At 43.5% G+C, this 13,943-nt stretch overlaps 1 protein-coding gene across 5 annotated transcripts in view; it reads left to right on the top strand.

Annotated features, from left to right (window-relative positions):
- myo1ea (myosin IEa) overlaps positions 1 to 12,118 on the top strand; it is a 162,862-nt gene extending 150,744 nt beyond the window's left edge. For 3 of the 5 annotated variants that reach the window (XM_069911259.1, XM_069911257.1, XM_069911260.1), the window contains 4 exons: positions 3,084 to 3,291; positions 4,297 to 4,332; positions 7,165 to 7,334; positions 11,253 to 12,118. In XM_069911259.1, coding sequence (XP_069767360.1) covers positions 3,084 to 3,291; positions 4,297 to 4,332; positions 7,165 to 7,334; positions 11,253 to 11,329 — 491 coding nt within the window. In that variant the 3' untranslated portion in view covers positions 11,330 to 12,118. Of the gene's footprint in view, positions 1 to 3,083; positions 3,292 to 4,296; positions 4,333 to 7,164; positions 7,335 to 7,443; positions 7,671 to 11,252 lie in introns of all 5 variants that reach the window. The other 2 variants (XR_011348776.1, XM_069911258.1) reach the window with 2 other exon arrangements.
- The last annotated feature ends 1,825 nt before the right edge of the window (positions 12,119 to 13,943 follow it).

Genomic DNA, 13,943 nt, shown 5'->3' with positions numbered 1-13,943 from the left:
GCTATTCATTTTCTTGCTACTACTAAAGCAATCTTGACAAATTATTTTTAATATATAGTCAATTTCAATTTTGATATTCTCTCTGCAATATTACCTTGTAAAAATAACATTGGATTTTGTGGAAGTTTAATTCCTGTAACCTGTTCTTTAAAAAAAAAAAGCTCTCAAATATTTCCAAAAAGGTCTCTCTTTAGGCCAGGACCAGGTAGAATGTAAAAAAAAAAGTACCCATCTCCTGGCCACATTTAAAACATTGATCTGATTTCAATCTATTTAATTTCTGTGGCCCAAGATATAGTCTACGTAGAAAATGATATTGAACTATTCTGTATCTAACATTTATTGTATTTGTCCGACTATCTCGGCAGGCTTCCAAGCAATTTTGTTCGTCAATATTAATATTTAAATCCATCTCCCATCTCTGACTGGACTGATGGATCCCTGCTTAGGAGCTCCCTTGTGCAATTAAAATGTACACCATATAACAATTACAGTACGGAAACAGGCCATATTGGTCCTTCTAGTCTGCACCGATTTAAGTGAACTCCACTAGTTCCATCTACCTGCTCCCTGCCCATAACCTTCCAATCCCCTCACATCCATGTACTCATCCAACCTCCTCTTAAATGACAAAATTGACCCTGCTGCAACCACCTCTTCCGGAAGGTCATTCCACTCAGCCACCACTCTCTGAGTGAAGAAGCTACCTCTTATGTTACTTCTAAAGTTTTGCTCCCTAACCCTTAACTTATGACCCCTCGTTCCAATCTCTCCTACGCTCAAGGGGAAGAGCCTATTCACATCTACTCTATCTATTCCCCTCATAATTTTATATACCTCTATCAAATCCCCCCCTCACTTTCTTCGCTCCAATGAATAAAGACCTAGTCGACTCGATCTTTCTTTGTATTCTAGATACTGCAATCCATGCAACATTTTAGTAAATCTTCTCTGCACCCTCTCTACCTTATTGATATCCTTCCTATAATTTGGAGACCAGAACTGCACACAATATTCCAAATTTGGCCTCACCAAAGCCTTGAACAGTCTCGACATCACCTCCCAGCTCCTATATTCCATGCAATGATTTATAAAGGCCAGCATACCAAAAGCCTTCTTCACCACCCTACCTACATGAAAATCCACTTTCAAAGAATGATGAACCGCTCTCTCTGTTCCTCTCCATTCTTTAATACCTTCCCCTTCATTGCATATGTCCTATTTTGGTTATTCTTCCAAAAATGAAGCACCTCACACATTATCACCACATTAAACTCCATCAGCTACCTTTCAGCCCACTCTCCTAAGCAGTCCACATCCTTCTGCACAGCTGAAGTAAATTTCTTTTTATGTCTGTTATGAATCAATATCTCCACATCGCTATATTTTGGTAATGAAATTGTTGGACCCAATTAGTTGATAATAACAAGAGTGTATTGTTTTGTTCAAGTTATATCCAATTGATATAACTTACAATAAAATTCCTTAAAATCTTCATTAATTTCTTGAGGTTTGTAAGTAGTCACATTCAGATCCATCTTGAGAGGACGTGTGGGCCCTCATAATATCTGTTTTGTTCTCATTATTCCTTTCTCTGTTTTATATGCTTGTAATCTATTGAAGTTTCTTAATATTGGATTCAGTTGTGATGCAACTGGTGCTGTGAGGTGTCTGCTATCATAACTGTCTCAGAAGGATAAGATCACTGCTGTCCATAGAACATTACAGTACAGGCCCTTCAGCCCAAAATGTTGTGCCAACCTATGCAAACCTATTTTGCAGCAATCTAATCCTTCCCTCCCTCACATCCATAACCCTCTATTTTTACTTGCATTCATACGGGTGGAATGGTTAGTGTCTCAATAATGTTACAGCACAGTGACCAGGGATCAAATCCAGCCCTCTCTGTAAGGAGTTTGTATGTTCTCCCATGTCTGCATGGGTTTCCTCCCACCCTTCGGAAACATACCAGGTCAATTGGGTGGCATGGGATCGTGGGCCGAAAGGGCCTGTTACCATCCTGTATTTACATTTAAAATTTAACTTTTAACCATTTAAAAAAAAAATGCCCCTCATCCCATTGCATTCCAAGGAATAAAACCCCACTCTTCTCAACCTTCCCCTACAACCCTGCCCCACCAAGTCCTGGCATTATCTTCTGTATTCTCACCAACATCTTGTACACTGTGACATGATCTCCCAACTTAATTCTCTCACTGAAGAAGGCCAATCTACTGAAAGCCTTTTTGACCACCCTATCTACATTATGCCACTTTCAAGGTAGGATGTACCTATAACTCCTGGATCCCTCTGCTCTGTTCTCCCCAGATCCCTACCATTCACTGTGTAGGCCCTACCCACATTAGACCTCCCAAAATGCAACACCTCACATTTCTCTGCATTACATTCCATCAACCCACCTGCCCAACCGATTAAGATCCTGCTGCAATCTTCGGCGACCATCTTCATTCTCTACAATACCAGACACTTTAGTGTCATTTGCAAACTTGCTGATCATTCCCATGTACATTTTCATGTAATTCCTTGACGTCGATGACAAGCAACAAGGGGCCCAGCACCGAACCCTGTGGCCTCCAGTCCAAAAACAGCCTTCCTCCATCACCCTCTGTTTTCTACCATGAAGCCAATTTTCTATCCAATCTGCTCTCTTATCTCGGACCCCATGTGATCTAACCTTCCAGGGCAGCCTATGAAAATCGTTGCTGAAGTCCACATATACAACATCTACAAGGGTGGAGGGAAACCCACGCAGACACAGGGACAATCTCTTTACAGACAGCGTCGGATTCGAACCTGGGTCGCTGGCTCTTTAATAGCGTTGTGCTAACCTCTACACTAATGTCTGATGAGAACAGTTGCTCAGCAACTGCAGAGCCAGGGGGACACAGAGACAGAAGGGGGCTGACGTGACGTTACTGTTGCTGAACTCCTGGCTGGTTCCACTCTTTAACACTAACCTGACTCAAGAAAGACAATGAAGTTATGCCAGTGATAATCACATTGAACACTCAAAATTTTTTAAAAAATGAATAACTGAATCCTTTCATTTTCTTTTGTTCAAGGTTTACACCAGAATGGAGTCTTGAATGTTCTGCAGAACAATCCGCGATACCCCCCTGTGAACAGCCGTCCCAGCCAGCGACCGGTCCAGCAGAGCACTTCCACAGGACGACCTGCTTTACCAAGACCAGGAAGCCACCTCTCAGACAAGGTCGCCCAGATCCAAAGCAATCTGGATTTCTTAAAAGTGCCCGAACAAGGTGCTGCAGGGTAAGAGCAGCTCCAGGGGTTACTGATTCCTGCTCGCCACCTCTTCCTGTGTGGGAGGAAGATCCGGAAACCCTCGCGCCACCAAGTGCTGAATATTCCTGAAGGTTCCTTGCTAACGACGGCAGGCTGAGTTGATCCTGCCCTTTGCCAGCAGTTCAGGGTGGTCCTGTCCTTCTCAATTAAATGTACCCTGCCCTGCCTGCTGGTGCAGGAGACCTTGTGCTCTCAAAACTGCGACGCGTGCAGATGAGAGCTGAGATCGTTGGAACGTGACATATAATAAAAAGTGATCAGACCACTGGCCCCGCCTGACAGCCTTCTTTTGAAGGAATTGAGCATCAGTGTACAATTTCACTGTGGCCGTTCAGATAACCAGGCCTGATCGGCCAGCATGGCTGGTGTAGCAGTTAACTCTTCAATTCCATATGAATGCCGGCAAGTTCTGAAGGGCCGGTGCAGACCAGTGATCTAAATAACCAACACTTAGCCAAACACCTTCCTCAAGGTTTTCCATAAATGTAGAGTGCAATGGCCATGAATGGGAGAAATGTGCCCCCTGCTGCCATGGCTGAGAGCTCCACTCGGACAGATGTTTGAAAGTGGCTTGACGTCAACCATTCTCAATGGGAGCCATATGCGGGGCCACTGTGGATTTAACTGTGGGAGAGGTCCACAGGGGCTGGGACTGAAATCTTAAAATATTGTTTATGCAGTTAGTAGAAGTACAGAAGAAACCAAAACTGCACGGCTTCACCGGAAAGGGAGGCCCATAAACTTTGAGCAGTCCTCAGGGGGCCTTGGCTAAAAAAGGGTGGGGGAATGGCTACTCTGGATATTGTAGTTACCTTCATTAATTAAATTTAATTGTGTTAAATTAATCCAATTAGTAGAAGCAATGAGTGATTCGTTAACAGAAGGAATTCTTGTTTCATCTGATTTGCTGTATTAACCTACAGCAATTACAGGTGTGTGCATGTGTATATTAAAATCTCTTCCTTTTTATAGTAATCGTACGGGAATGACACGTCCAAGTGAAGGAAAGTGAGTCGAGAACGATACTGTTGGTGGTGGTTTGGGTGTTGTGCTCTAGGATTAAATTCCACTGATTTGTTTTAAATTAATATTTAGAATTAGGTTTGAACATAGAATGTTACAGTACAGGCCCTTTGGCCCACACTGTTGTACTTACCCATATAAACCTACTCGACAATCTAACCCAGCAGTTTTCAATCTTTTTCTTTCCACTCACATACCACCTTTTACTAATCACAGAGCAACCCTGGCAGTAGTTTTCAAACTGTCCCCCTAAACTCTCATACCTCTAAGTGATTCCCTATGCTCTGTGATTAGTAAGGGATTGCTTAAGATGAGAAGTGGGTGCAAAGAAAAAGTTTGAAAACCACTGATTACCTAATTGACTCATTATGTGCACAGTTTCAACCAAAGGAAATGGGGCAATGACAATTTTTCCTCAGGCAAAATATTTCAATGACAATTGGGTCGAGAGCAGTGATTTTCAACCTTCCCTTCCCACTCACATCCCACCGTAAGCTATCCCTTACTAATCACAGAGTACCGATGTAGGGATTACTTAAAGTGGTATTTGAGTGGAAAGAAAAAATTGAAAACCATTGATCTAACCCATCCCTACCTCACACCCATAACCTTCTATTTTTGTTACATCCATGAGCCTGTCTAAGAGTATGTTAAATGTCCCTGTTGTACCAGCCTCCACCACCATCCTTGGCAATGCATTTCAGACACTTACCTCTGATATCTCCCCTAAACTTTCCTCCCTTCATCTCAAACAGATGTCCTCTGGTATTCACTTCTGTCTACCTTATTTAAGCTTCTCAGTCTTGTAGGACCCTTCTCATCCTTCTTCACTCCAGTTAACCTTTGCCTCAAGACACTTTCCTCCAATCTGGGTAACATCCTAGTAAATCTCCTCTGCCCCCTCTCCAAAGTTCCCACATCCTTCCTGTAATGAGGTGATCAGAATAAGCACCAATATTCCAAGTGTGGTCTAACCAGAAATGTATAGAGCTTTTCATTAGCTCACGGCTCTTGACTCAATCCGCTGACTAGTGGCCAGCATAGCATAAGCCTTTTTAACTACCCTATCAACCTGTGCGTCATCCTTAAGAATGGATTTGGATCCAAGGTCCCTCTGTTCTTCTACACTATAAAGAATCCTACCATTAACCCAGCATTCCACCTTCAAGTTTGACCTTCCAAAATGCATCACTTTACTTATCCAGATTGAACTCCATCGTCACTTCTCCGCCCAACTCTGCACATCCTGCCTATATAGAGGTATGCGCTGCTTACATCCACGATGCATTCTGTGAAATTGGGAACTATGTGATATGGACGTGGTGCAAACACCATATTATATACTTGGCAAAGTTATATGGAATGCTGTAGTGTACCTGTAAACTTTTTATTTGTATGTTTGGATCAGTGTGGGGACCAACACAGAGCTGTGGGGAGAGAGCAGGGCAGTGGAATCAGTGTGGAGGCTGATTCGGGGCCGTGGGGAGGGAGCAGGACAGTGGAATCAGTGTGAGGACTGATACGGGGCTGTGGGGAGGGAGCAGGACAGTGGAATCAATGTGGGCACTGATATGGGGCTGTTGGAGAGAGAGCAGGACAGTGGAATCAGTGTGGAGACTGATATGGGGCTGTAGGGAGGGAGCAGGACAGTGGAATCAGTGCGGGCACTGATACGGGGCTGTGGGGAGGGAGCAGGACAGTGGAATCAATGTGGGCACTGATATGGGGCTGTTGGAGAGAGAGCAGGACAGTGGAATCAGTGTGGAGACTGATATGGGGCTGTAGGGAGGGAGCAGGACAGTGGAATCAGTGCGGGCACTGATATGGGGCTGTGGGGAGGGAGCAGGACGGTGGAATCGGTGAGAGGACTGATACGGGGCTGTGGGGAGGGAGCAGGACAGTGGAATCAGTGTGGGTATTGATAAAGGGCTGTTGGGAGGGAGCTAGCAATGCTTTTTCTAAATTGCTACAGTCTTGCTCACGGTAACTTATGGGTTGGTTGTTTGAACGAACGTTAAGCAGCGCTTAAATTAGGCTCATAAATTATGACCTGGCCCTCACAAAGCCATGCTGACTATCCCGGAGAAGATTGTGCTTCTCTAAATGCCCATAATGCATGTCACAAGGAATCCTCTCTAATAGTTTGCCCACCACTGTTCTTTCCAGGATCCCCCATCACCTTTTTTAAACAATGGGACTGGATTTGCCATTCTCCAATCCTCTTGACAGGAAGGACACCCAGCCATCATCTCCCCCCCTTCTTGATGTAAACTGGGGTATATCTTGCCCATTCCCAGGGACTTGTCAATCCAAATGTTTATAAGATTCACCGGCCTCCTCTTTCTCGACCTCAGCACACAAGCAGATTGACCAAGGGCCCTCTCTCTGGTGAGCACTGATGCACAACGTTCATTTGGACTTCCTCTGTCTTCTTTATCCTTAAACAGCCCTACCCTCTCTCGTCATCTTTCTGTGCTTCATGTAAGGATAGTACACCTTGGGGTCTTCCTTAATCCTACTTGCGCACGTGACCCTCGTGAATAACACTGCCAAAATCAAACCATTCATTGCCGTTTATTTTAGGTCATGCCTCACTCTAAATTCAGGGCATTTCTACCATGGTTGTCTCTTCCTGTGCCAAACTGATGGATCATTTCAGTTTGATATAACATTGGACCTTTGAGGCATGGAGGGACAGAGCGTTGACACTCTTGATCTGTAGATTTTCCCCTTTTCTGGTCTTCCACTTGTTAGAAGAAACTCAGGCTCAACATGGAGAGCAACTGTTCCACTATTTCTGCCCTTTGTTTTCTTTAGGGCGCACAGGCAGATGACAAGTCGGCCGCCCCCCGCAGGTGGTCGACCAAAGCCGCAACCCAAGCCCAAACCTCAGGTTCCGCAGTGTAAAGCACTCTATGCATACGACGCTCAGGATACAGATGAACTAAGTTTTAATGCCGACAATGTGATAGATATCATAAAAGAAGGTAAGTCTTGAAACCTTCCACCCTCCTCACACGCTCTGTGAGGTTCAGCTACTGTTGCTGGCCCTATAACATGCTCCATCTCCTCTTTTCATATTACTGTTATCTGCAGACTTCACCACTTCAGCCAGCTCTAAAAATGAACATTATTTAAAGTTCCAGTAAAGCTACACAGCAAGTCCTCACCTTTGTACTTTGCACTGTTTAGCAGAGTTCGGGCTCTGCATTTGATCGAATGAAGTGCTTCCTTTCATCTTAACCTTTAGCACCTGCTGTGGAAATATCTTCCTGTATTTAGCACTGATTCTCCTCCAAGACTGCGAAAGAACTTTGTTCGAGGTATTTAAAAATTGAGGTTGTGATGGAATTGTATTCCTCTTTAGTTATAAAATATATATATATTTAGTAAATATTTTTGGGTGGACAGGGCACATTTACAGACACCACAGATCTTTATGCAAAGAAACCATTTTGAAAGTCGAAATATCTGTTCAGCTACTGTTCTGCTGGAAACCTGTTTGCAGTTTTGAATTAGTAGTCTTTTTAAGCTAACAGTTGACTGTTCTCCATTGACAACATAAAGCAATAGATGTTTGCTGGCGAAACAGCCATGTATGCAAGAAAGCCATTTGCAGACAGATCTGAATCTCATCCACTCAAACTTCTGGAAGAGGTGCTTTTAGTAACTTCAAAAGGGACATCTGCCATGATTCATGCTTTTGGAGAAATGAAACAGAATCAGTGGTGAGGTCATATCACATGATTAAAGATTTTTTGAGAGAAGATATTACTGAAAATAGGGACATTTTGAAACCAGAAGATGCCTGGCCATCCTGTGTGTGACACAGGATTGACATACATTAGCCATAAAAGGTACTATTATGTGTTATTCCTGGTCAAAAGAGAACACAGAATAAGTGGCTTTTGAAGGAGGAAGACCCTTTTTCTATGTCGGCACTTCATTTAACCCTTCTTTGGGTTTGTGAAATCATAACTGAAGAAAATAGCCACTTCACTGTCTCTGTGTGGAACAAATAAAAGAGCTGAATATTATTTAAATGGTGAAAAACTACAACATGCAGAGGAGAGGGACTTGGGAGTGCTTGTGCATGAATCGCAAAAAGTTAGGTTGCAGGTGCAGCAGGTTATTAAGAAGGCAAATGGAATGTTGGCCTTTATCGCTAGAGGAATTGAATTCAGGAGTAGGGAGGTAATGTTGCAACTGTATAAGGTACTGGTGAGACCACACCTGGAGTACTGTGTCCAGTTCTGGTCTCCATATTTGAGGAAGGATATACTGGCTTTGGGGACGGTCCAGAGGAGGTTTACTAGGTTGATCCCTGGGATGAAGGGGTTGACTTATGATGAAAGATTAAATCATCCAGGATTGTATTTGCTCGAGTTCAGAAGAATGAGAGGAGATCTTATAGAAACATATAGGATTATGAAGTGTATAGATAGGATAGATGTAGGAAGGTTTTTTGAGCTGGCTGGGGAAACTAAAACGAGAGGACACAGTCTCAAGATTCGAGGGAGTAGATTTAGGACAGAGATGAGGAAAAATAGTTTTTCCCAGAGAGTAATGAATGTTTGGAATTATCTATCCAGGGAAGTGGTTGAGGCTGCTTTATTAAACATATTTAAAATTCGGTTAGATACATTTTTACATGATAGAGGAATTAGGGGATATGGGGAGAAGGCAGGTAGATGAAGTTAGGTCATAAATTAGATCAGCCATGATCGTATTGAAAGGCGGAGCAGGCTCGATGGGCCATTTTTGGCCTACTCCTGTTCCTACTTCCTATGTTCCAAAATCTCCATGCAAGAGGGAGAAATATACGTATGAAGAAACATTGCTCTGAACACAACTCTATAAGAAATTTGAGTTTTAAAGACGTCTGACGACTTGATGTTTCAAAATACTTTACAATTGCTTTTGAGCAACAATTTAAAGAAATCTGATGCCACACACTTACTCTGTAATTACTTTTCAACACAAAAGCTTTGAGACTGAACTTTAAAATCATCTCTTCAGAATCAAGCTTTGGTTTATACATACATACACACACACACACACACACACACTCTGCAAGTGTGTAAGTTAAGAGTTAAGTTTAGAGTGTTGTGTTATTAATAATTTTTTTTAAAATACCATTTGTCTATGATGTATTACCATTGCTGCTAATTTAGTACGTAACAAGGGGGATAGACAGAGTAAATGTAGGTAGGTTTTTTCCATGGAAGATAGATGAGATACAAACCAGAGGACATGGGTTAAGGATAAAAGGGGAAAAGTTTAAGGGGAGCTTCTTCACGCAGTGACTGGTGGGAATTTGGAACAAGTTGCTGGCTGAAGTGAATGTGGGCACAATTTTATTTAAGTTTTTGGACAGGTACATGGAGTGAGTTCAGGTCAATGGGATTAGGTGGAAAAAGTTCATCACAGACTAGAAGGGCCTGTTTTTGTGCTATAAAGCTTCTATCATAGGCACGAGGCCTGTTTAAACCATGGGCTGTTCTCTAAGGGGACTAGAGCCAAACTATCCTTCAACAGTGTGGGCGAATTAAAATCTTGCATTCAAGTAACAGCTTCCAAAGTGATCAGCAACTTTACAGTTGTAATACAAGGAACAGCAGGTACTAGCACGAAGATAGCAGGACCTCACAAATAGCAGAGCAATGTGCATCATGAACATTTTAATACCATTAACTGAAAGGCACGTCCTGGCCAGGACCCCAGGAAAGTCTGCAAGAGGCATGCTTCTCACAACTCACCTTGCTTGCTTTAGGGGATGTGACAGGTAACAGTGGAAATTGGGCCTTGCTTTTTATCTTTTCAACCTTGATCCCACAACCTCTGATGCCCTACTTGGGAGGACTGAATAGTCTTTGATGCTACATTAAACAGTGGCCAATCTCCTGCGTAACACTAGAGCTTTCCACGGCGTACAAGAGCAGGGTAGTCCCTCTGTTATTACTTCCCTAATGACATAAATTGTAACTGGTTATTTAATTAGTAGAAAGTTTGTGGGATCATACGGTATACACCTGTTGGCCACAGAAGTCTTTGCTTCACTGCAGACAATTTTACAGCTCAGAATGAAATAGGCCCTTGTCTAACAAGTTATGTACCAAGCTCAATCCATTTGCTCGTGTTTGCCCCGTATTTCCTCCAACATTTCCTATCCACAGAATTGAAAAATAGCTTTCAAACACAATTCTACCTACCTCCGCACTTCCTCCGACAGCTCGATTCATGTCCCTACCACCCTTTCCCCTCCCCTCAGGAAAAGGACTACAGCTAGTGTCCCTCTATGACACCACCACGAAACTTCCTTCACTGCCCTGTCTACCCGTGTGGCCAATTTAACCATATAACAATTACAGTACCGAAATAGGCCATCTCGGTCCCTCTAGTCCGCACCGATTTAAGTGAAACTCCACTAGTCACACTTGCCCATAACCCTCCAATCCCCTCACATCTATGTACTCATCCAACCTCCTCTTAAATTACAAAATTGATCCTTCTGCAATTTAAGGGAACAATGTACATGTACCCCAAGATCTTTGTTCTACCACACTCCAGAGAGATCTACCATTTACACCTCACACCTTGCCCAGGTTAAATTTCATCTGTCCTTCCGTGGCCTACTGCCAGTTCATCTCCATCATTCAGATACCTTCACCGTATGGTCAATTTTTACATCATCCTATACACAATAGTACTAGGAAAGCAGTTCTGCAGAGTCAACTGCACGCAACAAATAACAAGTCAATGGACATCCCACACTGGAGTCAGATTGATCCCCAGTGAAGCCTGAGAGAATTGGTGAACTCATTAATGCAAGCCTGCCTCATTGCAAGGTGCTGTCAAACATGTCCAAATGGTCTGCCTCACTGCTTGTTCTCTGTTGCTTGCAGATCCCTCAGGTTGGTGGATCGGCAGGCTGCGAGGGAAACAAGGATTGTTCCCCAACAACTACGTGGCCAAGATATAAAGCCAGCCTCGTCGACAAGAGTACATGGACAAACCAAATGGAGGAACAGCCAACAACGGCCCTGCAGTAACAAGGACATTCTGTATATGTTTGTAAATGTACAAATCTGCACGTAGCTGTAGTCTGGAGGACACAGTAGAACTGAAGGAGCTGTAATTTATTGTATTTATACTCTTCCCCCTCCCCCCCACAGAGGTGTAGAGCTGGTAGTTTAGAGGGATGCTGGACCATAAAAATACCCATGTAAGGGATTCTCATTTTTGCTTTGTTTCTCATCAATTAAAGCTTGACTTTTTTAGTTATCTGCTAGATCTTCAGGAACGTTAGCGACGAAGTACAAGACTTCCGCCTGAATTGGGACAAACACTGAACTTTGCTGCTGACTGATGTATGAAGAATGTTCGCTGCTCTTACTACCCAAAGGAATGAAAGTTATTTAAAACTATCAAACTTTCGGCCAGGGTACTGTAGAGGTGACCAGTCTGCTCAGGACTGTATAGATTAAATAATTACCTTTTAGTGCCTTATTGCACAGATATGGCTGGTCCATATTAAAGGCTGCATTTGATGTAAAGTCGAGGTCAGAGAAAGGCTTCTCATTCTATTACAGTATTAAATACTGGATTCCACAACTTGTCCTCTACTAAAGCATTAATTAGAACCATTGTCAGATCTTTACTCCGCATTTTCTCTTTGGGCAATGTGCTGAATTTTATAAATTTATATGAACAAATTCTTAATGTAGGATTCCTGGATTGACCAATAAACAATTCAATATAACCAAAACAAGTTGTCTTTAAACCGGCGAATTGACCAATGCTAATCAGAAACCGAGTTACAAATTCAGCTTCGACAGGAGTGAGGGAAGGTAATACTCTCCAAATGGAAATCTGGGAAAACCTAAAAAAAAGCACAATACCAGTTCCCAGCCACTCATTCTGCATTGCTGGGCAAAGCTCGTTTTAACCTCATGTTATACCACAAGCATATTTAATCAAAGAAATTGTCCGAGTACTTTTATCCATGTTTACATTCGTGTTAATGAGTTGGATGACAATGGAATTAGCAGGTTAATAGCCAACACTAATAGTTAGGAGGCAATGAAAATGATCAGGTATCAAATAGGATCTAGATCGACTGGAAAAATGGGCAAAGGAACAACAGAATTGTACTTCATGCAGAGAACGGGGAGAGGAATAAAGGGATTATAGGAAAAAGGCAGGATGGTGGAGTTGAGACAATGATCAGATCAGCCACATTCGATGGCCTACTCCTATTTCTTATGTTCTTGTGAGCTGCCGAGGTGAATGTGGGCTCGGTTTCAGCATGAGAAGCATTTGGGAAGGCACATGGATTGGAGGGGTGTGGTCCAGGTCAATGGGGCGAGGCAGAATAATAGGTGTGCAAAATTCAGGACAGAGTTTCAGAGGGTGGGGGGATTATATGAAGCAGGTTGCAATATTTCAACAGATGCATGGATTGGAACAGCTGAAAAGGATACGAGGCCAAATACAGCAAATTAGGACTACCTGAGGGAGAAAACATGGCCACTGAAATTTTGGGGCCTGTTTGAGTGCTGTAGTATTCAACGTGCGAGGTGTTGCACTTCAGGTTAAACCAAGACAGGACATAGTGTATGTTAAGGCTTTGGAGATTGTCTCGACAGGAATTTGGGTATAGGTACATCACACGTGGGAGACTGTGGCAAAAGGAGCACCAATACCACTGCCTTAAGTCAAGGCATTGAATCCATGAATCATCTTACAACAAGGCGTTGACAAAACCACATGATTATTCTTGTGTACCTAGCAATAAAGAAAGCTGGAAAGGTTCACAAGAAATATTACGAGGACTGGTTGGCTCATGTCAAAGGAAGACAGACTTTTCACTGTGGAGGAAGGATGTTGAGGTGTGCAAAATTCAGGACAAAGAGTTTCAGAGGGTGGGGGGATTATATGAAGCAGGCTGCAATATTTCGACAGATGCATGGATTGGAACAGCTGAAAAGGATATGAGGCCAAATACAGCAAATTAGGACTACCTGAGGGAGACAACATGGCCACTGAAATTTTGGGCCAAAGAGCCCATTTCTGTGCTGGCAAACAATGAAGTAAAAGAAAAATGTGCCACCTGCAAGTTAGATGGGCCAAATCGTCACCCCAGTCGTCCGAGACAAGATGGCGCGAGGCCCCGCTTCCCTTCTGAGGAGAAGCACGCAGATGGTGACATACGCTGCTCAAAGGGAAGTGATGTCAGTGCGTTGCAGTGTCACTATCTATCCAGCGGCGCACAACCAGGAAGCGAGGCCGTCCCCCAGGAAGCGCTTGTCGCCAATCGCAGTATTCTCGGAAGGGAAGGGGGACGGCGCCGTTTCTTGGGGCACGCCGCTGGACAGCTGGTGACATTGCGACGCACTAACGTCACTCCCCAAGGCCAGCGTGCCCCTCAGGATGTGGGCGGTCCCCTCGAGCAGCACGTTACTGCCAACCGCGGGTTTCTCCTCGGAAGGGAAGCCCCCGTACCATCTTGTGTCGGACGACTGGGTCAGCGATTCGGCCCGTCTAACTCACCTCGACCATTGGCAAGGCAAACAGCCAGCCAAGCTTTTGACCCA

Source organism: Narcine bancroftii, chromosome 14 (genome assembly GCF_036971445.1).
Source record: "Narcine bancroftii isolate sNarBan1 chromosome 14, sNarBan1.hap1, whole genome shotgun sequence".
Classification (NCBI taxonomy): Eukaryota; Metazoa; Chordata; class Chondrichthyes; order Torpediniformes; family Narcinidae; genus Narcine; species Narcine bancroftii.
This window is presented reverse-complemented; position numbering and strand designations above follow the sequence as displayed.